The sequence below is a fragment of the Barbus barbus genome (assembly GCF_936440315.1).
Source record: "Barbus barbus genome assembly, chromosome: 14".
Lineage (NCBI taxonomy): Eukaryota > Metazoa > Chordata > Actinopteri > Cypriniformes > Cyprinidae > Barbus > Barbus barbus.
This window is the reverse complement of record NC_136742.1, coordinates 21,038,922-21,066,064: the sequence shown is the minus strand read 5'-3', so window position 1 is coordinate 21,066,064 and position 27,143 is coordinate 21,038,922. Positions and strand designations below refer to the sequence as shown.

The 27,143-nt window shown below is 37.4% G+C and overlaps 2 protein-coding genes across 2 annotated transcripts in view; both read left to right on the top strand.

Moving 5' to 3' along the window:
• Window positions 1–27,143, top strand: part of LOC306879751 (enhancer of rudimentary homolog) — a 1,222,178-nt gene that overhangs the window by 806,390 nt on the left and 388,645 nt on the right. The window lies entirely within an intron of this gene.
• On the top strand, window positions 426–25,846 carry LOC306880555 (metabotropic glutamate receptor 1-like; the record flags this gene model as incomplete). The annotated part of the gene is made up of 8 exons (XM_079434155.1): window positions 426–1,161; window positions 5,303–5,552; window positions 13,950–14,185; window positions 16,239–16,485; window positions 18,715–18,886; window positions 20,756–20,882; window positions 22,358–23,297; window positions 25,132–25,846. 8 exons carry the CDS (start codon window positions 426–428, stop codon window positions 25,844–25,846), a joined length of 3,423 nt encoding a protein of 1,140 aa, XP_079290281.1.

The window sequence follows — 27,143 nt, the reverse complement described above, 5'->3', positions numbered from 1 at the left end:
TACCAATTCTAAACCAAGCATAACCCATTTTTATTTGTTCCATACATCTTTTATATTTTACTGAGTCTTACAACCGTAATGTCAGGATTTAGGCTGGTGGTCAGTGATTTCACCTATGTAGCTCATTTTTAATTGGGTAAACTATTATAACTAACCCTGTGTTACATCACTCCCCTTCATACTTCAAACGATACACTGTTTCTCCATAGGTTGCACTGACCTTTAATGGATGCATGTTTTTAAAACGCTTTTTATAATAGATGCACTTGTCTTCTCTAACTAACTCTGTGTTGTGTTTTCTCAGCAGGTGTCAGGGCGCATTAATGTGGTCTCGCGTGCGCATCATGGTCCCTTAATTGAATCTGGGACTGCAGAGAAACGAGCACCGCTGACACGAGCAGCTCGCAAGCTATGCCCCTCACACAATGTGGAACATGGCACGTTTGAAGATGCCCTGGGTCTCGTGCGCACACTTTCCACTTTTCCTGTGTCTGTTTCTACCGACGCTCTCATCTCATGCGCTTGGGAACATATACAAGCGCTCGGCGGTCCAGCGCGCGGTGGCCCGGTCTGTCGCCCGCATGGATGGCGACGTGATCATCGGTGCGCTGTTCTCCGTGCACCACCAGCCGTCTGCCGAGCGTGTGGCCGAGAGAAAATGCGGAGACGTGCGGGAGCAGTACGGCATCCAGCGAGTGGAAGCGATGTTCTATACGCTGGACCGCATTAACGCCGACCAGAACCTCCTGCCCAACATCACCCTGGGCTGCGAGATCCGGGACTCATGCTGGCACTCTTCTGTGGCGCTAGAGCAGAGCATTGAGTTCATCCGAGACTCCCTCATCTCTATTCGGGACGACAAAGACGGATCTAAGTGGTGTATCGACGGGACCCCTTCCAACCAGCCTCCTCCTAGCAAGAAGCCCATCGCAGGAGTCATAGGTCCGGGCTCCAGCTCGGTGGCCATCCAGGTGCAGAATCTCCTCCAGCTGTTTAACATCCCCCAGATCGCTTACTCGGCGACCAGCAAAGACCTGAGCGACAAAACTCTCTTCAAATACTTCCTCCGTGTCGTGCCCTCTGACACGCTGCAGGCGCGCGCCATACTCGACATTGTCAAACACTACAACTGGACTTACGTGTCCGCGGTTCACACGGAGGGTAAGTCACTGGCAGAAACCTGCCCTTCTCACTGTTCCTTTTGTTAAAAGTCTGATACCTTTATGCAACTTTTTTAAACAACGTAAATGCCTGTCATGTGAATACAGGTTTCACGGAGTATTGTAACACTCATTGACTCAAACTTCTATATATAGCCTATAATATTCGCACATTTGTTTGCTCAAAATGGTTGTATAGTTTAAAAATCTACAAATGATCCCTAAACTGTGTACATTTGTAAATTACTGTGAGCAGGTGTTTTAGTAAGGAAGGGAAGCGGAGTGTTTTAGCACTTTTGTGTTTGTTGTAACACTTAAAGTCTGTAACTCAAAGTAGCTAAGAAATATATGTCATCCCCAAATTTTGTAAAGTAATGCCAAGAACAAAGAGTTACTGGATGAATTGTAAATGGGAAAACATGAGCATTTAAAATTTTGTTCATTAAAGTGATAGTCCTCCCAAGAAAAATAAAAATAAAAAATAAGATAAATAAATCTGTCATTAATTACTCCCCCTAAATGTTGTTCCAAACATGTATGACTTCATTTCTTTTGTAGAATAAAAAAAAAAAAAAGAAGAAGAATGTTGATAACCAAACAATTCTGGTTCCCATTGACTTTCTCAACAACAGTACAATGGAAGTCAATGGGGCTGTTTTCTTGCCAACATTTTTCAAAATGATCTAACACACAAGAAACAAAGTCATACAAGTTTGGAACAACATAAGGGTGTGTAAGTGATGACAGAATTTAAATCAACTTTAAATCTAAGACACTTGTTATAGCACTTGCGTATCATTGCTCTTTTGTTGATTTTGATTGCTTCCATTGTCCTCATTTGTAAGATGCTTTGGATAAAAGTGTCTGCTAAATTACTAAATGTAAATAATTGCATATTAAACTATAAGCCAGAAATTTGACTTATATACAGTACATACAGGGTATAGACAGAATATACAGAATCTTACAACTTCTGCTGTCACTTTAGGAGGGTACTGGTATGACAGTGGATTTCACCATTGTAGCTCTTTTCTAATTGATTAGACTCCTTGTTACAACACTCTCTAGTTTCCCTTACTTTGACTATAGGTTGACAGAATTAGATTAGGTTGTGTAAGTCTGACTTTAAATATAAACGCATGAACGTATAACACATAGGACTTAATTGTTAACGTTTTTAATTAACAACAATTGGAAATTCTGTATTTGAAGATAATGAGTGCACCACTCTTTAAAAGTACCTTAATGGTAATGCATTCCCATTAGAGTTGTAGTGCAAGTGGACCAAAGACCTTTTATTATTTGCATATGGAAGCATGCTTTAATGACTCAGTCAGTTTCTCCATACAAAATGAGGGTAATAATTTATTCTCCCCTTCTCGCCCACAACACACACACTTTTTTTGATGCTCCCTCCAGCACTGTTGTGTGTATCACTTTCAATTCAGTTGGTGATTTGTTTATAAAATATCCAGAGGTGGAAAGCTTGTCTGTTAAACCACACATTGAGATGATTTATTTCCTCATGGGCCACAAAACTTTTTTTTTTTTTTTTTAATTTTGTGTTTTAATTCTGTTCCACTAGCTGATGGAATTGAAAGTAAATAAGGTCAAACATGCTTGGTTTATAAACTCGTTAGATTACTGTCAGCATACTTCAGTGAATAAAACACAATGTAACTGCTGCTAAATTACAATTTTATTAGTGATGTCCTCCTTGTTTTCATATTTCACATCTACCTACGTCTAACCAGCATTTGTTAAAAATCAGAATATCCTAAAGTAAAGGGGCACCTTTAGACAGATTTAAATAAGCTATATAATGCTAATTCTAAGTTCACTGCTCTGTTGGTTTGGTGATAAATAATTAGTAAGACGATTTTTCCCTTACTCTGTAATGGTTTATCAGGCATGAACTGTGGCCTCAAACACAACATCAGCAACTGTCTCAGACATTGCTGCCTGTTGCTCATAGTAACAGCAGAGATCTTTGATTACATTAATTACCCAGCCAAATATAAATTCATCTGTCTGGTTTAGAGGCATTTTAATGGCCATATTTAAACAGGCACCAGTTTGAATACATAGAGTTCTATTGATGTAAATACTGCTGAAAAGTCAAAAATAAAAGCTCTCTTCTGCTTTTAAGTGGTAAAAGCTGGTCATCCAGCATGGTCTTCACCTGGTTTGACTGATCTCCGAGTGTGAGCAGCTAAAGAAAGTACCAAAAATCCCTCTAAAACCAGCCAAGTCAGCACACTAATTAGTTATCATCAAAACAACAGAGCAGTGAACTTTGAGGATTATATTAAAATGGTTCATTTAACACATTTAACATTCGTATATTTTAAATTAATTATTTTTGTTTCAAAGTAGGTTCACATACTCTAACAAAGACATGAAATTAATGGAAAAATTGAGTGTTCGGTGTAATATTTTGATTTTGAAGTTTATTTCAGTTCAGTATCTCACTAGTCTGCTTTGTTTTTGTTTTTTAGTTTTCTCCACATAATTTTATGATTCTAAGCAGGAAGGCTAAAATGATCTCATAAATAAATAAATATAAATATATGTGTGTGTGTGTGTGTGTATATATATATATATATGAAGAGTTCAGATTCAAAAGCCTCTAAGTGCCATCTGAAATTTTCATCTAAAATGAGCATTTTTATCAGGCTCCTATTAAAGTGAAATAACTGAACATAAATATAGGAGAGTGATAAAAAATGCTAATTTTGTGGAAAATTTCAGACAGCACTCTTCATATATACACGGTGTGTGTGTGTATATATATATACATACATAATGTAACTATCAACCTTTTTATCAATATTCATATATTAATTTTAATTACCAAAAACATTTTTTAATAGTTTTAGTTTCAGTTTAGCTATTTAACAATAACAACACTGGTAATGAAACCTAAACCTGTAAATACAGTTGTTCCAAACAACCTAAAGAAAGAGAGAAACAGAGTAAAAAAGGAATTGCTAGAGAGCCACAGAACTGTGAATGTGCTCAAAATGTTACCCGCACACCCACACTACAGAGACTGACCTCCAGACAGTCATCAGTGACCACACACCACTCATCTTTCCTGATTAGACAGTAGCACTGTTCTTCTAAGCACAGTCAACAGCAGTGACCTCTGCTGCCTGCACAATAAGATGTAAATTTTGCCTGGCAGCCCAGACGTAGGATGGAACAGAAGATGTTTTAAGTGTATCGTTGTGAGCCTGCAGCTTTTGTACAGACCCGTTTCTGATTCATACAATATTTTGAAAAGGACACAGTGTGTTCAAGTGACCTATTATGGTAATTTGCAGTAATTCTCTAGAGCACCGCAAAGTATTATTGGTGTCCTACTTGTCTAGTTACAGTACAATGCCTGTGGAATATAATTAAAGGATAATGTTCAGTCAGCCGGTCCTTACCGCAAAATAAACCCTGATGGGGTGATCAGGTCTTGAATTACTCTGGAGGGATTTATTGCTTTGGCTATTTTCATAATAAATAAACATGTGGTTGTGAAATATGAGAAGAAAAGGGATATGAGCTACTTAAAGGGATAGTTCACCCAAAAATGAAAATTCTGTCACCCTAATGTTGATGTTTTTGAAGAATGTTTCAACTGTTTTTGTCTATACAATTGAAATCAATAGTGGTACAAAACAGCATTTGACTTACATTGTGTCCTGAAATTATAATGGTTTGGAATCATATGATGGCAAATAAACAAACTATGTAGAAAATCTGTTGCTGTTTATTGGTTATTAAACAAAAATATATGATTACAGAATGCTGTGATCAACCATTCAGAATCATGTATTCAAAAAAGGCATTTATATATTTGTTTTTTATTTTGTGTTTTCATTCTAACTGTATGACGCCATTTGTATCCAAAATGGCGGTGACCATTTCTCCATTTCATGTTTTTCAGTTGCCTGTCTGCCTGTCATTTTGTGCCCTCCATAGTCAGCTACCATCCATTTCTTATCCTGGGCTCTGACTGGTCTGACAGGTGTTGGATCAGTGGCGGTAATCCATCCTCCATTCTGTGTCTTTGATTAAAGCTGCTCTAGTTTCATATGAGTTTTAGCTTATCCTTTATTAACCGCCCTACATTTTGTGTCTGAACACAGGTAACTATGGAGAGAGTGGCATGGAGGCCTTTAAGGAGTTGGCTGCAGAGGAGGGTCTATGTATCGCCCACTCTGATAAGATATACAGTAATGCTGTAGAAAAGCACTTTGACCGTCTGCTTAAGAAACTGCGGGAGCGTCTGCCCAAAGCCCGTGTGGTCGTTTGCTTTTGTGAAGGAATGACTGTCCGTGGCCTGCTGATGGCCATGCGGCGCCGTGGGGTTTCTGGAGAGTTCCAGCTAATTGGAAGGTAAGGCTAAAAACCGTTCCGTTTCAGGGCAGGAGAAACCACATCACTCACTATGCTTAGAAATTATTTGATCATGTTCGATCATGTCAGAGGAATAAATGGCAAGCTCTGGAAGAGACACAGAGGGCAAAGAAGTCAAAATGACACCCACACTGTCTTGCTCATGGTTATATCACAACTGAATCATCTTTGATGCTTTTGCATATTGTGTGCAAAATAAGCAAATGTGATTCTAATACTGTGAATAATTATTAGTACATTTTACATGTTGCTTTAACTGCCTATGTATGAGTTTCATATTATGAAGAGCAGACATTGGAATGCTTGGAAATAAAAGTGTTGCTACCGAATACACAAGTTTCCAGGGAAACCAGATGAGATTAAATATGGACATTGTGAACAGAGGCGCTTTTCACACTTTTCACCACTAATGAATCATTTGTGATTCAGTAGCTGGCTCACAAATCCCTGGAAACTGCTTCCTGCCTTTGTCTTATGTGGTGTGAGTGTTTGAGTTTATGGTTGGGTACGTGTGCCAGAGAGGGTGGTCACTTGTTTTTAGATAGGGTTGGAAAAATGCTGTGGGCTGGGTATTAAATATTCAATCTCACAGCCTCTCAGGAAATGTTTCTGATGCCAAATAACCAGTAGGCAAGCAAAAGAAGATCCTTGGTCCCCCAACAGTGAATGCATCATGCAATCACTTGTGACTTGGAAATTAAGAATGTGCCATATGTTATTTGAATATTTTCAGATAATATAGAGTAAATGGAGGGCGAGCAGAATCAAAAATGGGGCCTTATTTCTTAAAAATATATATTTTCTGTAATTGACAGAAAGATGAAATAAGATAAAGTATAAATATTAGATGAAGAAAACTTTATAAAAAAGGAAAAAAAAAGATGAAAAACTAGAAATGCTGCCTTGGCAAAATAGTTGAAGTACTGACATTACTAGAAGTGAAATAAAAAGCTAAATAATAATAACAATGCATATGACAGTTGTTATATAAAAATCCTTTAGCAGAGGTCCTAACTAATAATATAGTCAAAGCCGTTTAATGTTTCTAGAGGATATAGACAGGGCTCTCCTCTTTCTCCTCTGCTTTTTCTTTTAGCCAATGAACCGTTTGCAATCGCAGTCAGAAGACATAGAGATATCGAAGGTATAACAATTTCCGGTTTCAAACAAAAAATAGCACTTTTTGCTGATGATGTTATATTATTTTTAAAGAAGCTAGATACATCTAATCCTGCTCTACTGCATTTTATCAAGGCATTTGGGAAAATGTCAGGATTATGGATAAATAATTCAAAGTCATCTATCATGATGTTGAATGAGGAAGAAAGAAAAAAGTAATATCAATATGTGTAAAACATCCAGTGTCTTCACAAAATAACTCTAAAAGTGGAAGATATTGTTATAACAAATTATGATTCTGTTTTTTTGACAATGCAGCAAAGTCAATTGAACGATGGACCGCTTTACTCATCGCTGTAATAGGAAGAATAAATATTTTAAAAATGAATATATTGCCTAAATTTTTATATCTCTTTCATAATACCCTTCTAACACCTCCAAGCACCTTATTCCCTCAACTTAAAAAATTAGTTGCTAAATTTATATGGAATAGTAGGCGACCTAGACTTAGACTATCTCTCTTATATCTGCCTTATGATAGAGGTGGGCTTCAATGCCCAAATTTCCAATGGTATTATTGGGCAGCGCAATTGAGATGAATGCTTTTTTTTCCCCTTCTCAAGACCCACGTATATGGTTAGAACTGGAAAAAAGTTCAATTAGATCTGACCTATCTCTGGAAACATACCTATACGACTCGGATATTAAAGTATTAAGGAAAATTATGGAAAATATTTTGCATCCAATCGTTTTAAGCATGCTAAGGGTGTGGCATAAAACACAGAGATATTTGAGTATCTCATATACAAATTCGTTATCCCGTTACTGCCCTGTATGGGGAAATCCTATTTATTCCCTAATTATTATTATTTATTCCCGGGAGAATGGATGTGGGCTTCAAATTATGGCCAAAGAGAGGTATTAGAAATATAAAGGATTTGTATTTGGAAGATAGACTAATGTCCTTTCAAGAATTGATTACTAAATTTCGACACACCTAGAAACCATTTTTATAGGTATTTGCAAATAAGGAGTTTTATGTCATTCCAGAAGTCTGCAAACTCTCAGTGAGAAACATGGAGGAAGGACCTCAATGAGGAAATTTCATTGAATGATTGGAGAGAGGTCTGTAGACATGCTCAGACACAAACTGTTAACACAAGATTGAAATCACTACAATATAACTGGCTAATGCGAGTTTATATAACTCCAGTATTACTAAATTAAATTTAATGACAATATCACAGACATTTGTCCTGAATGTAATTCGCGTAAAGGTACTTTCTTTCCTTGTGTATGGGAGTGTGAGGAGATCCTGAAATTCTGGAAAGGAATACAGAATATGATCGATAAAATAATCAATAATCTATCCCTCTTGAACCAAAACTTTTTATATTACATCTATAGTCTAGTAATCCAAAATTGAGAAGAAGAGAATATATATTTATCGATATGTGCATTATACAAGCTAAACGACTTATAAGGCTTCATTGGAAAAAGTTGGAGGCACCAAGTATAGAGAGGTGAATGAATATGTCACTGGAGAAAATAACATATATTATTAAAGGCAGATGTAAAGTTTTTGAAGATGCTTGGAATGCCTTTATGGTGTTTTTAGTAAAAGAAAACAATGGGGATACACTTGAAGAGATAATAGAAGATATGTAGGAGAAAAATGTTGGAAATGTTTTGTAATAGAAGGCCTTTATTTATTTAATTGTATTGTATAGTTTGATTATTTTTATTTATGTGTATATATGTATATGTGTTTATATGGGTACTTGTGTATATGTAGGTATATATTTGTTGTTTGTTTGTTTGTAACCTGTGAATGTATAAGAGCATTTATGTTGAAAGTTTGTGTTTTTGTTACTTTTTGTTATGTAGAGTTAAGAGCAATAAAGATATTTAAAAAAATGCATATAACAAAATTACAAAAATTAAATCTGAAAATATAAAATGACTACAAAAATAATGGTCCCCATTAGCCCCTATAAAGTATTGTATTCTTTATTTGCTACTTTATTTGCTGCTTATTCTTGAGAATACTTCTAATTAGTCAGCCGTGGCATATAGTCAATTGGTCAAGCAGTTCGATGTTTCCCTTATATTCGCCAAATTCGATTGCTGAATAATTAAGGTGAATAATGTTAAGTCAGCTAGTCATTATCGCAAAAAAAAAAGAGACCCCTTCATGATGATACAAGACCCCTCACATATCTGTAAGCGGATAGACAAATGGGTAACCAGTGTTTTAAGATATCATCATACAATCAAACACACACTTTCTGCACAGTTCTGGGTTTGATTTACAAAGGCTATTATCTGATCAGTCAAACTGTCTGATAGCGAAATCAGAGCAACACTAGATAATATTCTCGGATGGAATCCTTGCACACTTGAAGATCTGGAAATGAATTGTAGCAGCTATCTTGTTTAATCTATATCAAGGCAACATCTATAGCCCACCCACGTACGATTACAGGCAGGCCATCATATTCAGCTAACAGACTTTCTAGGTCAAAACATTGTGTCTGGAGTCTGGATGTTTGTCTATTTTCGTATTTGCATGACCCCGTCTCTTTCAGTTTTCAGCTGGGTAATAGAATCGAACATGTGTGTTTTTATCAGTACATGTTTGATAGGAAAGGAGAGAGTAGGAGAGACAGACAGCAAAACCGCTTTTGGGAACTAATGGAGATTTATTCATTAAAACACGACTTGCATTGTCATGATAATCTGAGTTCAAGCCTTCAAGCCAAGACAGTTGATGATGTGTATCTGAGATAGAGAAAGAGAGAGTGATTAAGAAAAAGAGAGAGAGTATGTTTGGAGAGCTCTTCTGTGAAAAAGAGGATGAGGTCCAGGTGTTCTTCTCCTCTGCTTTGTTTATTCATAGCCAAAACCGGGCTATGTAATTTTCCACAGCAGCAGAAAAAACATTGACTTTGTAATTTCTAATCAACAACTTCAGTCTCACGGACAGCTTCTTTTGAAAGCTTATTGCATTGGATTCCCCAGAAGTTGTTAGGCTACACTGGGCACTGTGTTTACTTCTGCCTCTTAATGATCATGTTTCTTTCCCGCTATATTTTTTTACTCCTTATTTAGAGTCCCATACAGCATGTGCCCCAGAGATATTTTCATAGGCACATAGTATTGCTCTCAGGACAGAAAAACAACATCAGCTCCTCAGTATTTCAGCTGTGTCCCAAGCACTGTCAGGAATCCAAATTAAATGTTTAAACGGCAGCACTCTCCTCCCCTAGTGCCTTCTGTGTTCCCAGTCCCGATAATCCTTTTGCGCTTTCTTCCAAAAACTCTTTCTCGCCTCTCATTACACATTCAGTTAAAAGAACAGGAAAATTATATATTTTCAGAAAAGAGAATTTGAGTGTTTCTTCATCTGCAAAACTCACACCACGGTGATAGACTAATGTGGGTAGTTTATTAGTGTTCTAAGTAGTTGTTTTTTTGCTATACAGTTGCAAGGTTGTTTAGGTGGTTGCTTATATATTTGGTGGATATAAATGCTCATAATTATATGCTTTCACTTGGTAGGTAATATATGAATTAGTACAGTATATACACATTTTTGTGTTATTACTGTACATTCTTTGTTTCCCCTGCAACTTGAGTGTCCCTGAGAAGCCCTCTCTCTTTAATTAGCATCACGCTGCCTCTCAGCTCTGCTCATCCTGTGAGAATATTGCAGTTTTTTTTTCTATAATCATCTGTCATCTTGTCATTGTTTTTGAGATGTGTCTCTTCATGGGTGGAAATTAGTAGTCTTATCAAAGTGTCCCATTCACCAGGGGCTTATACCATGGTATGGTATGGTATATTTTAGTTTAGTTTGTACAAAGCCCAGATTTTAAGCAGTGTGAAAGTGGTTCAGTTTTTAGCAGTATTCATCACTTGGGCAGGTTATGTTCTGGACCAATCAGCTGTGAGCAAAGTTGCACACCTCTAGTGCAATAAAGTCACTCCCCCTTTTTCTCTTGCTCCAAATTAAAGTTCACTATTTAAAGTTTTTTAAAGACAATATTGTTTTCACTTTTAGTGATTTTCTTTAAAAGATAATTATTTTATATAATATTTATGTAATTATTATAACCTTGGCCTGTTACATATAAAAATTGTACAGTCTATTACATGCATTACATTAAGGTCCATTGATTATTAAGTGTTCAGTTATTATCCAGTCTTCAGTGTTACATGATCCTTTTTTTTATGATCTTAAATCTTAAAATGACAACCTTCTTGCCATGGTATTGTAAAATAAACAACTGATAACTGAAAAGTAGGTAATTGTTTGTAGAAATATAATATTTAAATACTATTTCTAAGAGGTGTAATTATATGTCAAAATAAAATTACATTTACTGTAATTGATTATTTGTTTACAATTCTCAATAAATAATTTTAAAATAGACTAATCAAACTGGAAAAGGACGTCTATTTCATATTATGACCCTGCAACCATTGCTAATGATAAACTGACTTAAAGTGCTTGACCTCATTTTATCTGATTTCAAACAATAAATATTTTTTTAAAAAGCATTGCGTCCTTGAGCTTGGTCCTGGCTTCACTTCTGCTTCTTGTGTAAACCTTTATGGTTTCATGTTCTAAACTTGCCTTATGGCTTTAGCACAATTCTTGCCCATGTTTGTATTTAAGTGGGTCATTTACTCAAAGGTGCGCTTGAACTCTCTAAATAGCTTTTCTTCTGAGGTTATTTTCTTCTGAAGTAATGTGGAGAATTGGATTCAGCATTCTTCAGTGCATTCAGTACTGCATGATTGCCTGTGCACTCCTTGTAGAAGTTATCATCTGCGGATATTGCGGTTTTGTAAGAGAACCGTTCTTGTAAAGCCCCGCGGAGGCTAATTCTCAGGAAACATCTCTTTCTCATTAGCCCTCCATTTTGAAAGTATTAAAAGATTTATTAGTCATGAGGGCGAGCAGAGAGTGAGAAAGACTGACTTTAACAGGTTTTTCGAAATGTCTGCATTTGGGAAGTTCCCATATTTGGCTGTAAAATCAATTAATTAGAGTTCATTAAACTTGGGATGGAACTGTAAGAAGGGAGAGAAAAGATGCAGGAAGAGAGAAAAATAGTTTCAGTGAGATTTTGGCACAAAAACAACCTTAGAAAGCAAGCATTAACATTATATACTCTACAGATATAAACCTATTTGTGTTGACCTGCCAGTCTTTTGGAGTGCTTCACAGGCGCTCTGAGGTCACTTTCAAGTCTTTAAGGTTCAAACAGCTACAGCGAAACTACATTAGAGCGAGAAAAGCCTGCAGGCATCCCAGCAGCCCTGTCATTAGAACTGTATTACACCACGTCCCATAGGACTTCAGGCACATCTGTTTGTGCTCAGACTGCTGTTGTAATGTTTAAGAGGTTGAATCTATACTGTTTACTTCATGTCACTACTCAAGTTTTGTCCCATGTGCATTCAAAGAATATTTAAAAAAGAGGCTGACATTGAAACGTTTTGGGTATGAATGGACTGATGTGGGGTGTTCAGGAGGGGAAAAAAGGACATCATGTGTGTATGTGAATGTGAGATGGAGAGAGAGAGTAATCAAGGCAGATGAAAGCTGGTGTGGGGCGAGCGAGAGCAGGCGTGATGGGGGCTCGCAGCAGCAATACTGCTTGTGAAACACAGAGCCAGGCTGCTGCTAACTGGAGCGCCATGAATTAGTAAAGGCTTCTGGATGAGTTCTAATGGCCCTCAGCCTAAGCATGCACTGTCTTACTCAGTCCTCTAGAGAGGGTCGAGCAACAGTCAGCCAGAGCACACATGCACAATATACTGGATTTGAATGAGTAATGAGAGAACGGAGGATAGGAAAAGAAAAGACTGGAGGACCAAAAAAAGCAGAGCATCTAGTCACCATTGCTCAACATTGTCTGCATCCATATGCCGTTTATCATCTAGTAAGGTTAGTTAATTACGTCTTTAGGTCTTTAATGTGTCCTGCACGCAACAACAAACACACAGCACACGCAATGATGTTTGATTCGAACAAATGACTCTTATGAACCAGTTCTTTTTAATGAGTCAGTTGAAAAGATTCAGTAAACAGCCTTGAGTTAGCAATTAGAATCAGATTAACAACTGACTCTGACATTACAGTGTGTAATATAGATTTACAAATGAAAGATATACCACTGTTCAGACATTTGTGGTTAGTAAGATTTTTTTAATGTTTTTGAAATCTCTTATTCTCACCAAAGCTGCATTTATTTGATTTAAAATACAGTAAAAACAGTAATATCATAAAATAATATTATAAATTAAAAACTTAAAAAAAAATGTAATTTATTCCTGTGATGACTAAAGTTTTCAGCACCCATTAGTCTAGATGAAATCAAACAGCTCCTGTCCTCCTGCAGTATGTACCATCGCTGCTTTAGTTAGCCTGTCTTCAGCCTCAGGACACTGCCATATCTGCCTATCATAGCAGCACAGTGAATCTCTACCTGAGCTTCAGCTCATTCATTATTCATAGAGTTAATAAAACTCTATGTAGAGCTCTGCTCTATCTAATCTCTGCCATTTTCTGCTCTACTGTGGGGTGCAAAGCTGTTTAGGGAGATTTATTTCAGGTCAAAGCCTCTAAAGGTAATTTAGTCTAATTTGCTCTATGATACCACAGTACCACAGTTGTGCATGGAAGAAGGGAAGTTAGGCAAGCAGAGAATGATGAAGAAATGGATTAATGCCATACTTACATAACAAAACATAAGCAAAAAATACTGACTGTAAGAAATATTTGAGTGGAGAAAGAGGAGAGAAAAAAAATGGAGGTCCAAAAGTCTGCAGTCACTAGTATAAATGCTTCTATTTTACATTTTACATTCATTTATTTATATTATAAATACATGTATAAGAGCAACATAAGTTTAAGTGAAAAATGACAACATAAGACATACTGTCTTTTTAAATTAGTGACTCCAGCAAGTTAATAATTTTAATAATTTTTGAATATTTTTTTTAAACCAAGTTATTTGTTCAAAATGTCCATACATTTACAAAATCCTAAACTGTTAAACAGCTAAACAGAAGCACTCGCAGCCCAAAACTGAAATGCTTTGGGGACCACTGGTGATTTTTAAGTGAAACTGAATCTCATTTGTATGCAGTAATATGAAAGCCGTGTTTATACAAAGAATCTGGGTCTTTATGACAAACAGATTCCTAATCATTTGACATTATTTTCTCTCTGTTTTACTGAAGCGATGGCTGGGCAGATCGTGATGAGGTGGTAGAAGGATATGAGCAGGAAGCAGATGGTGGGATCACAATGAAGTTGCAAACGGAAGAAGTTCAGTCATTTAATGACTACTTTCTGAAGCTGCGTTTGGACACCAACACAAGGAACCCGTGGTTTTCTGAGTTCTGGCAGTACCGCTTCCAATGTCGCATTCCTGGTCATCCTCAGGAGAACCATAACTACCAGAAAATCTGCACAGGTAAACAAAGAACCAGAAGCTGTTCAAATGATATCAATATGAGTATGTAAGCTATCAGTAACATTTAATATTAGTCTTAAATAAAGTGAAGAAGAACAAACTGAAGTATATCATTTTCATGATATATTGTCAGTTTGGCTGTCTGTCTGATTAAATTAATCCGTTTTTAGGAATGTATTGTATGCATGATATTTTACTGAATTATTAATGGTAACTCTCCATTTTTTTTCATGTAATAATCCTCTGGTCGACGCTTTTAAAGGTGATATAGGTAAACTGAGTTGTGCCCCCTCATCTTTTGTGATTTTTCTAATAATTGTTCTCTTTGCCTGTCCACATAGAAATAGTTGAATATCTTTTGTACACAAAAACAAATATAATCTTAATGTAATTGGATCACTAAAGCCTATTAAATCTGTGTAGTAATGTAGGTTAGTTTTTGATTGTTTTTAATAAGTGACAAGAGCTTATAGTTTGTTATTGTTCTCTTCTTCTAAAAGACCCTCGTGGTGGTAAGTGAGAGTTGATGAGAGACATTATGATGTTATGATACGTGCACTGAAAAAGCACTTCACTATGACAACAGACAGCACAATAGGTTGGACTGTGTTTGGCTTCTTTTATTGGCAGAGCTATTCTCAGTTATGAAGATGATGTGCAGTTCAGAGAGGTATCGCATACAGTGAAGAGGAGAAATGAAACAGTGACAGAAAAACATCAGCTAGTTTCATCATTGTCATTATAAAAAGCTGTAGACCCTCTATGAAATATACTTATCCTGAAAAATATTATGAACATTTATACGAAAGATTGCTATGAAGGCTGTTCTTTTTCTCATATTTTATGGTTGTATCCTGACCATGGGCTTGGAAAGCCATCAGATTGATATCGATCATAAATTTTGATGAGCTGTATCTCTACAAGACTTCAATTTAGCCTAAAATCAAGCAAAGTCAGACAGTATGCTGCCAAAACAAGTTATCAGTCCAGCTTTTCTGTGCTGTTTGTAGGGTAGGCTTGATGGCACTGAGAGCACAAGAGAAGCTTGTTGCACAAGAAGAAAGCCATCACAAAATGTGTGTGAGAGAAACTGTGTGAATGTGCAAAGAAAAGACACAATCACAGTGTAACAAGGTACCCACACTGTCTGCATGTGTGTGAGAGTGAAGAGTTCACCTGGTTGATTTAGTCACTGTCACTCAAATCATTTTCTGAATCAATATTTTTGTCTTTTTTCAAGTATAAATACCACACATCCTTAAAATAAAACAAATGTACCTGAGAAGCAAACTACTTGAAAAAAAGACTAATTTGGTAGGGATTAGGGATATCATTTTAATGGGTTAAAAAAAACATTTTTTTTCTTTTCATGTGAATTTATTTTGTTTTAAGGATGAATGTTTTAAGGATTTTTTTTAACTGGGAAAACAAGACAAAAATACCGATTAAGAAAATGATTTTTTGTAGTGCAAAGATTGTGCAGTTCCAGGAAACTGCATTTAAATTCTAATTATATTTAATGAATCTATGATTTTTGTTTCTGATCTCTTTTGAATGTATATGTAGCACTGGAATGGCTTTTCCATCAGCTGGCTTATGAATATGGCTTTTGTCCAGTGGCTTGCCAGTGCTAAGATATGAAATTCAATGAAAGCATGTAGTTTGCCAGCCTGCCAGCAGGACTCTCCTTCCCTTTACTCAGTCTCTTCAGTGTGTTAAATGAGATTATATTTTAATATTAGGGGCATAAAATTACATGTTACATTAAGATAAAGTGACATTCTGCCTTTAGTCACTCTGTAATAATCAGAAATTTGCAAATATATTGGTTTATATTTTGACAGCACAGAGCCTTTGGCTGTACTTAGTTTTTCAGGGTAATTTAATTCATCCAGCATCCAAATTTTTTATTTGCTAAATTGACAACAAATTCAATAGATAAACACATATTAAAAAACACAAATCCTGGATGGATGGAGGCAGAGTGGCACAAATACGACTATAGTCCTCACTTGAATCTTGCTCATATTGGTTTAAAATCTTTTCCTGACAGGAAATGAGAGCTTGAAAGACAACTATGTCCAGGACAGCAAGATGGGTTTCGTGATCAATGCAATTTATACGATGGCTCATGGTCTTCATGATATGTATAAAGAGCTGTGCCCAGACCATGTTGGCCTGTGCGAGGCAATGGATCCCATTGACGGCAGTAAGCTGCTGGACTATATACTGAAGACCTCCTTTAGTGGCGTGTCTGGGGAGGAAGTCTACTTTGATGTAAATGGAGACTCACCTGGGAGGTAAATTACAAGGATACTTTGTATGTACTAGTGTTCTATTTTATAAACCTAGTAAGCTACCTATGGTAGACAAATTAGTAATGCTTTCACCTTAGATACCCAGTTTTAACCTCACATATTACATTTGTGGAGTAGCTATTCCCAGAAATGTTTAAAGAAATAAATATATTTTTTTAAATTTTATATAACACCTTTCTGCAAACTCAAGGTCGCTTTACAACATCAAAACTGATAAACATAACAGCAGACAGAAAAACAAAATACAGATAAACATGAAATCCATGAGAATAAATCAAAGATGGTGGAAAAAGCGGAAAAAATATGAGAGGACATGACGTGTGTGTGACCCATACTTGGAATTTGTGCTCTGCATTTAACCCATCCAAGTGCACACACACACAGCAGTGAGTAGTGAACAAACACACACACATCGTGAACACACACCCAGATCAGTGGGCAGCCATTTATGCTGCGGCGCCTTGGGAGCAATTGGGGGGTCCGGTGCCTTGCTCAAGGGTCTCACCTCAGTTGTGGAGAGAGCGCTGGATATTCAGTTGTGGAGAGAGCACCCACTGACAATCCCTGCCGGACCTGAGAGATTCGAACCCATGACCTTTGGGTTACAAGTCCGACTCTCTATCCAGGCCATGACTGCCCCCTTATATAGTTATTATAAACAACATAGTTATAGTTATAGTTAGTTATATAATATAGTTATATAATATAGTTAATATATAATATAACAATAATATAGTTATTATAAACAACCTAATTTCATTAAATACAAAAAAAAATGCTCACAAATAGTTCAGGGTAAAAAAAAAAGAAACTTTTATCCAAATCTGTTTTTTGTATGCTTAAAGAATCATGCTGTTAGCTTCATAATATGCTAACGTAAAAAACTATTGCATGTGGAGTTGCTATGTTACAAAGTAGATTGTTCCAAATCAGTCACCCCTGCTCAAAACAAAACAAAACAAACAAAAAACAGCCTACATTTAAACCAACCTACCTACTTTGCTAGAAAGTAAGGTGGTCACCCAGCCTGACCAAACTGGTGTTTAGCTGATTTACCTCGACGGTCAGCTGGCATTCCACTCTGACCACTTGAAATGTGTCCAAAACCACTGTAAAACAAACCCTACCACCAGCTAAGACCAGTTTAGTTACAGTTCAGAGTAAATACCATTACTGTGTGTAGTTTTATGCTTGTATTATTGCACTGTTAGCTTAGCACCATGCTAACATCAGTAGGGTGACCATATGTCCTATTTTTCCTGGTCCTGACTAGGATTTCTAAATTGCCTAAAATGTCTAGGTTTTGACTTTGATTTCCTATTGACGTTCTCTACAGTCCTCATAAATTCAGTTATGTAGAGTACAATGCCTGCACACTACTTTTCTGTCCTTACCTTCAGCAAATATGAAAACAAAGGAAAAATCCTGACATTTTTGGCAATTTAGGAATCCCATCCATATAACATGTCCAAAAACAGAGGACCTATGGCCACCCTAAACATCACACACAATTGTGTGTTGAATTGCTGTCTATGTAGAGTGTTCAATATGAGGCATTTCAGTGAGTGGAAGGAAACTGCTAGTGTATCAAGTCAGCTCACTAGGTTTTGAAACCGAGCTAGTTTAATGTCAGTATGACAGTTTGTACCTGAATGGCCAGTGTGACATTTTTGAATACCTATACTCTAAGGCAACAATTGATCACGCACCCTCTCAGGTTAGATTTGGCACCCTTGCCAACACATGCAAAAAGGTGCATATCAGATGGTAATGGACTTGGAGTGGAACAGATTGCCTCTCTCATGGGGATTCTTCAGTCCTCTCCACTCCAATACCCTGATGCAGTCAGCTTCTGTCACCCTGGCTATACACGAACAAAAGATGACAGCTCCACCGCTGCCAAGTCTGCCATTGCCTTGTGTACATGTGTGTGCTTGTGACACTTTGCCTCATCTATGCTTGGGAGTGTCATTAGTATGGATGATTGGACTGAGCACTCGGGAGGTTGTGGATTCATATCCCAGGTGGAGTATACGAAGTTGAGAGACTTGGATGTGTGAACATGGTAAAAGTGTGAACTCTGCCTCTTGCTAGACCCGAGGCATTAAGGAGCACTGAGCTACTTATTATGACAGACTTGCTCTTTTTCTTTCTCTTTTTTTCATTCACCCATATCATTACCCCTCTCTCTCTCTCTTTCTTCTCTCTAAGGTATGATATTATGAATCTTCAGTATGTGGAGGAGCTGGGTCGCTATGATTACATTAATGTGGGGTCGTGGCATGAAGGTCTCCTGAGCATCAGTGATTATATACTCATGACGAACCGCACTGAAATGTTCCGATCCGTCTGCAGCGAACCGTGTTCTAAGGGACAGATCAAGGTGTGTATGTAGCATAAACATGTATATATTGTATTTCCAGTTGAAAAATATTTAAAGCTGAATATACAGTATATATATATATATATATATATATATATATATACATAATATACAGTATACTGTGTGTGTGTGTGTGTGTGTGTGTGTCTGTCTGTGTGTGTGTTTTTGTTTACATAATATATAAAGAGTTAATTTGCAAAAACGGATAACTCAAATCATGTTTTTTATTATGTTATCATGTTTTTATTGTGTTAGTAATTTTTTAACCTAGTCAAAATAACCCAACTGCAGTTTGATTGAGATTAATTGGAATGCACAATGAAAAAACATGATTTCTGAGAATGGTTAAAAAAAAGTTGTCTGTTTTTGCAAATTAACTCTTCATATGTATGTGTGCTGTATATATTTATTATGTATATATAAATACACACACATGCATGTATATATTTCAGAAAAATTTTATGTTTATATATTAAATATATTTATTTATAATATAAATTATATGAATATAAATATAGACATCTAAATACATGTAAATATTTTCAAAATGTATACTGTATGTGTGTGTACATTTATATATACATAATAAATATACACAGAACACACACACATATATTATGCAAACAAAAACTTTTATTTTGTATGCGATTAATCGCGATTAATCGTTTGACAGCACTAAATCATAAATAAAATGTTACATTTTTATATTTTGTTAAGAATCCTTTGCAGGCAATGACTGCATTAAGTCTGGAACTCATGGACTTCATGCAATCACACTGCTCCACCATGTTTCACAGATGATGTTGTATGCTTTGGATAATGAACAGTTCCAAGCCTATTCCATACTTTTTCTTCCTGTCATTCTGGTACAGGTTGATCTTAATTTCAGCTGAAGTGGTCTGGCTTCTTTTTCTTTCTTTTTTTGGTCTCATCTGGCCTTGTTTGCACCTTGTGGTAAACCCTCTGTATTTGTTATCGTGAAGTCTTTTCTTGATTGTAGACATTTACAGTGGCACACCTACCTCCTGGAGAGTGTTCTTCTCTTGGCTGGATGTTGTGAAAGGGTTTTTCTTTACCATGGAGAGGATCTTCCAATCATCCACCACTGTTGTCCTCTGTGGACGTTCAGGCCTTTTTATGTTGCTGAACTCACCAGTGCATTATTTTTTTTCGCAGAATGTACCAAACTGTTAATTTGGCCACTCTGAATGTTCCTGCTATCTCTCTGATGGATTTTTAAAGCCTAACTTATCTGTTTCACTTGCATGGAGATCTTCTTTGACCACATGATGTGGGTTCACAGCAACAGCTTCCAAATGCAAATGTAACACTTCAAATCAACTTCAGACCTTTTACCTGCTTAATTGATGTAGAAATAATGAAAGAATAGCCCACATCTGTCCATGAAATGGATTTTTAGTCAACTGTCCAATTACTTATGGTGCCTTGAAAAAGGGTGGAAGTACATATTAAAGAGCTGTAATAAGCTTAACCTTTCCTCGAATTATGATGAGAATACATAACCTCCAATTCAAAAGCTCAGAGCGTGCTCTTTAAGCCCATATTCATCATATAACTGTAACTTGAATATGTTTTGGTCACCAGCTAAAATAATACAAATTGTGCCTGTGTCCAAATATACTGTATATGGACCTAACCATATATATATATATATATATATATATGTGTGTGTGTATAAATATGTAACTTTCTATGTACAAATACTAATATAAATACATTTGTACATTGTTAGTTGTTGTGAGATGAATTAACTGATTTGAGCTTATGAACTTATGAAACTTGTAGAATTGTGAAGTGTTAACGTAGTGGGCATCAAAGTAAACATTTCGGGTTTTTTTCTGATTGTAGGTGATCCGTAAAGGAGAAGTGAGTTGCTGCTGGATCTGCACTACATGTAAAGATAATGAATTTGTTCAAGATGAGTTCACATGCAGAGCTTGTGAACTGGGCTGGTGGCCTGATGATGAACTGGCAGGTAAGATACTTTATTTACATTTCATTCATCCTCCTAATTATCCACACATCTATTAAAAAAGCTCTTCATTTAAAAACTTAGACCAGTATTTCACTGAGAATAGCTCAAACTGCATTTGCTCTATTCCACCAACGTTTATGCTTTAGATTCTGTTCAGGCCATATCTCCTCTCCTCTCTATGCCCTTTGCATCCTCCTTACCCAACACCCAAGACTTTCTCTCCCTCTGGGCTGTGAGCCGCGTGTTATTTTGACAGCTCTTTGCAGCAGCGAGCAGAGCTGGATAACGGTGAGGTTGGAATCCAATTAGTACCCAGCAGCCGTGTGTCAGGCTCAACAGTTTCACCACGGAACCTCAGCAGCAACAGGGAATTCTGATTACCAGAGAGACAGACTGATCTGAGATAGAGAAAAAGCTCTGTCATAGTGAATGAGAGAAAGAGACCCTTCAACAATGTATAGAAGGCTTTGTCATAAAGAATGCTCAGAATCCATATAAAGAAATACACACGAAAGTAGGACATATGAAGCTTAAGGGTCAATGATGTGATGTTCTTCTATTCATTAAAAAAAAATTAATTGAACATGCAATTCATACACCACTGTTGAAAAGTTTGATGTCAGGAAGATCTTTTTAAAATGTTTTTGAAAGACCTCTGTTATGCCTAAGGCTGAATTTATTTGATCAACAATACAGTATTATTTTGAAGTATTATTACACTTCAAAATAACTGTTTCCTATTTTAATATAATTTAAAACATATGTTTTTCTATTATTGCAAAGCTGAATTTTATTATCAAAGTTAAAAACTTTTTTTTTTTTTTTTACCTTTATACATAAAGTTAAAAAGAACAGCATTTATTACATTTTATTTATAAACAATGTGAAAGGTTTTTAATGGACCTTTTAATCAATTTAATGCATGCTTGCGGTATATATGAATGCATAAAAAAAAAAATTCAATGGTAGTAGTAGACACAGTAAAATGACCTAAATAGAGCTTTTCAATTTTCCTAATATCATTATGAAGAAAGAAGCATCATTACTGCTTCACTGCTTATTTATAAAATACTGTCTGCATTTGCAATATTTGTTAAAAAAAACATTTTACCTTGAGAAATATGTTTAAAAGCTTCACAAGTACATTACAGATATTCCAAATGTAAGGAAAATACGGTTACACCATGATTACAATAATACTAATAATTTTATCTCAATTGTTCAATACCATATGAAATCAAGATGTGTTTTTTAAATATTTGCATACTTTTAAATGCCACTTACCTTTAAAACTATGTTAAGGCATTAAAACTCACACGCATAGTACATAAACCACATGATGACAACATTCAATCTTTGCCAAGAAGACTGGCAGATCGAGAAATCCGACAATCCTGAAATTCTGTATTTATTGTGGCCTGTTCTTCATTTATTTTCCATTCATTTTGACTTCCCATTTGCTTGTTTTATTCCAGAATGCAAGCCTCTCCCGCTCAAATACCTGGAGTGGAGCAGCATGGAGTCCATCATTGCAGTTGTGTTCTCCTGCTTCGGTATCCTGGTTACTCTATTCGTCGCCTTCATCTTCATCCAGTACCGTGACACGCCGGTGGTGAAGTCCTCCAGCCGTGAGCTTTGCTACATCATCCTGGCGGGTATCTTCCTTGGCTACATCTGCCCCTTCACTCTCATTGCACATCCCACTGTGATCTCCTGTTACCTGCAGCGCCTTCTAGTGGGCTTGTCATCTGCCATGTGCTACTCCGCCCTGGTAACCAAAACCAACCGCATTGCACGCATTCTGGCTGGCAGCAAGAAGAAAATCTGCACACGCAAGCCCCGCTTCATGAGCGCTTGGGCGCAGATGGTAATTGCCTTCATCCTGATTAGTCTCCAGCTGGCCGTGGTGGTTACGCTGATCGTGCTGGAACCCCCCGAGCCGGTGAAGAGCTACCCCAGCATCAGGGAGGTGTACCTCATCTGTAACACGAGCAACTTAGGTGTAGTGGCTCCGTTGGGTTACAACGGCCTGCTCATCATGAGCTGCACCTACTACGCCTTTAAGACCCGCAATGTGCCTGCCAACTTCAACGAAGCCAAGTACATCGCATTCACCATGTACACCACCTGCATTATCTGGCTGGCATTTGTGCCCATCTACTTCGGCTCCAACTACAAGATCATCACCACTTCCTTCTCCGTCAGTTTCAGTGTTACTGTAGCACTGGGCTGCATGTTCACACCCAAGATGTACATCATCATCGCCAAGCCCGAGCGCAATGTACGCAGCGCCTTTACGACCTCAGACGTGGTTCGTATGCACGTGGGCGACGGGAAGGCAGCGCCTTGCCAGAGCAACAGCATCCTCAACATATTTCGGAGGAAGAAGAACAACAACGCGACTGGCAGCACCAAGTGAGTGACAGATAATAATAGGTTTGAGTCACATTTCTGAAATATCAGCTAAATGCACATACAGGCTATGAAACGTATGGAAATAAAATAATAGTATTTCTTTCTCAGAAGCACGCCAAGTTGGACTGCAGCGATAGCTCTGAAAGTGTTCTTTCTAGCATGTGTGTGTATTTGAGTTGTCTCTCCCATGTTTTTCTAGCTGCTGCAAACCAAGAGTATGTATGTAGCTAGAGCCAGACACTATCGGTCGTCCTCTATCTGTGCTGAATCCTCGTCCAAAACCTAATTTTCATCAAACTACCCATCCACTTAGTCCCTCTCTCCTCTTCAGTATTAACCCACTTTTCAGTGTGCCTTCTCCCCCATGTCAAACCTTCTCCTGACTAAAAATTTAACCCAGTTCTCGCAGAGGCTGTAGCTCCCATATCCAGTTCCCTTCTAATGCCCCGTTCACACTGATAGCGATTTTGTCATTGTGATGTTGCATGATAATTGACGTTCCTACTGCTGGATGTTTCAACGTTGATGGTGGGCTTTAGAAAGTCTGATAACAAATTAGATGTTTTCCAGGCAAAATTAAGATTTTAATGAGCAATCTGGCTGCTAAAAAATAACCTCATAACATTAAAATAAACGTGAAGTATTATTTGTTTGTAGATTACAGCAAGTCATAGTGCAATGTCATTGCTCATTTGCATAAGCATAACCTACTCTTAACTTTGACTTGTTACTGGATGGCATAAATGTAATCTTTTGTAGCAATTTTCTCCCTCGTTGGTACTCGCCATGTCAAGTCACTAATTATTTGCATCAAAGTAAATGTCTGCATAAACTTAACTCCTATTGGTATTCACTGGTTACTACATTGATTTGCTTCACATTTGCATAAACGTAAACGTTTGCATAAACTTGACTCCCATTGGTAGTTGACACATTGAGACCCTGCTCATTTGCATAAAACTTAATTTTTCTTAACTTGGCAAATCACTTGGTATTCATCACATGAAGTCACAGCTCATTTGCATATACTTCACTCCTATTGGTATAGCTGCTGCATCGAGTCACGGTTTATTTGCAAAACGTGAAATACTCTTAACGTTGACGCCTCAAGTCAATGCTCTTTTGCATAAACCTAAACTTTTGCATGAACTTCCCTCCCATTGGTAATCACTGGTCATTTGCATAAATGTAAATGTTTTGCATAAACTTTACTCTTGCTTGTATTTGGTACATCACTGCTCATTTGCATAAATGTACATTTTTCTCTAATTTGATGCATCACCAGACACGCCCACATCACATTGCCAAAATCTGCCCACTCTTGTTAAAAACAAATGACTTCCAGTCGTTTTGCTGCTACAAATCTCTGTCAGTGTGAACACCCCTTGATTCTGACGCAGCTTTCAGTTCTGAGGCCTTACTGTCCAGTTAACTTAATTACACTAAGAGTGGACAGCGAATGCCATGTTGATCTGAAACTGAGGGGAATTCCATGAAGCCCTTATTCATACTGCATGATGTTCAGTTTGAGCAGAGCAGTGCAGAGAAGGGATGGCATAGAATGAGCCATCGTGGCTTTCATAATGCTCTGTAAGCAGGTCATTATGAGATATGCACTTAGCATGTTTGAGGGATTTCTGTCAGAGACTTCATGAATTAACAATGTTGAGTTACACATTGTGTGCTAACCCTAATCATGAGAGTTTTATGGCTGATAATTGTATGAATGATGACATGCATAATGATCATTTTTCTGTGATGTTCTTCTCTGTCTCTGTGTCGCATTCTGGCGTGTCTTCGTGGGAATAACGTTGGGTCTCTGTTTCATTCATAGTCCTAATGGAAAGTCTGTGTCATGGTCTGAATCAGGTGCCAGACCCCAGGGGAGGGGGTCGAGTGTGTTCCACAGACTGTCTGTGCATGTGAGGAGGCAAGCAGTCGGCCAGAGTCAGATGGCAGTCATACGACCCCTAACTAATGCCTCACAACCTCCCGAGTCTGAATATGATGCTGGTCTCAACACAGCCCCCAACGGCTCTCACCCCGACGACAAGGATCTCTACAACCTCAGCGAGGGCCATGATGGGGGTCCCCAACCTTCCTATTACCCCCCTAATTTAATAGATCACAGCACTGATTGTCCTCAAGGGGGACCGGTGGACACTCTGAGCTCTACAGTTCCTGATTTTGACCAATTTTTAATCGGCACGGGCAACAAGTCGAGCCCCATCGCCTATAAATCGTCCGCCAATCAGCTACCTCTTCCCCTTCAAGGCGAGGCGTTCCCTGAGGAAGGTTCAGAATTGGAAGCTCTCGACCTCATTCAGGGGTTTCTGTGTGAGAGTTCCACACAAGAAGAGGAGGAGGAAGAGGAAGATGTGGAGGAAGAGTTGGCACAGAGTAAGCTGACTCTACTCACTCCACCTTCCCCCTTCAGGGACTCGCTTCAGGCAGGGGGGTCCATCCCCAGATCCCCCGGCTCTGATAACAGCCCTCCCTTTTCCCAAAGTATGAACTATGCCCCAAAACAAAGCTCTTTTACGCTGTAAAAGCACATGCTCAGGACAGTGCTGTTTATTATTCGATCACTGCAGGATATCATTTGCTTGCTTACTTATCTTCATAAGTCTTCGTAAGTCTCTTTCGGAAGGCAGGAAGAACCTTAAAATGAACAAATGGGATGTCCTGTTGGGAATATTTTTCTCTGAGGCAGTGCTGGCAGCATCCGTTTTCCAAAATGCTGCAGAAAGTTGGAGTGCCAAATATTATTGTGTTGCTGTGCCCGAAATCCGCTGGCAAGTGACATCGCAACAGTCCAGGAGTGATAATGCCAGTTTTACTATTTCACTCTTAGCAGGATGAGACACACTTTCTTGGATTTTATGTGCTTTTGAACTATGTAGCTGGACTTGGTTCTGATTCAAAAGTTTAATTACTATTGCCAACACAAAAACAATCATGGAAAAAATGAGGGTTTAGGATGTAGACGGCACAGACATAAGTGCAACGTTCATACAAGTTAATCATATCTCATAGCTGGCTGCTGTGTATCTGGTTTTGGTATCTTATTTCCATTGTTTAAACAGTTTCAGTAACCGTGCACAAGTCAGAGTGAAACACGGAAATCACGTGCACACAATAAAACTCACCTGGTTGACTGGATGAGTAAGCATGAAGTTTCCCAGCTAAGGTGTTTTCCAATTTCCTTGGGACTCTCAAATGTAAGTTTCAGTGCTTTTGCTTAGCGAGTCAAGGGCAAGAATGTTGATTGTAGTGTTAGGTATGTGAAGCCAAGGTAAATAAAAGAGACTGTGTCTTTCTTAACTTTACTTTGTCTCATGCGTAAACTCATCCTTGAAAAAGGAAGCAATGTTTTGCAAACGTTTGTATACTGTTCTGCCATCTATTGTTTTCCACACAGATGGTGTCTTTGTATTTCTGCTATGTTTCTATGATTAGAATGTGAGATATTTGTAAGTTTTAAAAACAACATCTTATAACTAGCTCTTTATGATAAAGGGACATACTGTACATGGTGGCACTGAAGCTGGAGTAACTTCTCAGCGACTTTTACAAACTTTTAATGTTCCATTTTTAAACTGTAACTATGCGTAGTTGCTTCTAGTGGTAACTTGTAGCATTTACTGCCAATCTCTCGTAGGATTATCACATGAATTTGTGACTGTAACGCTTTAAGTTTCACAGGACGATTAGAATGCAACTCAAAAGAACAATATTCTTGAATATCTTACATATTGTAATTGTTATAATGGATTGTAATTTTAGGTCTTTTAGTGCAAGTTATTTGGAACAGAATCATTTGTTCAATGTAAAGTAATTGACAGA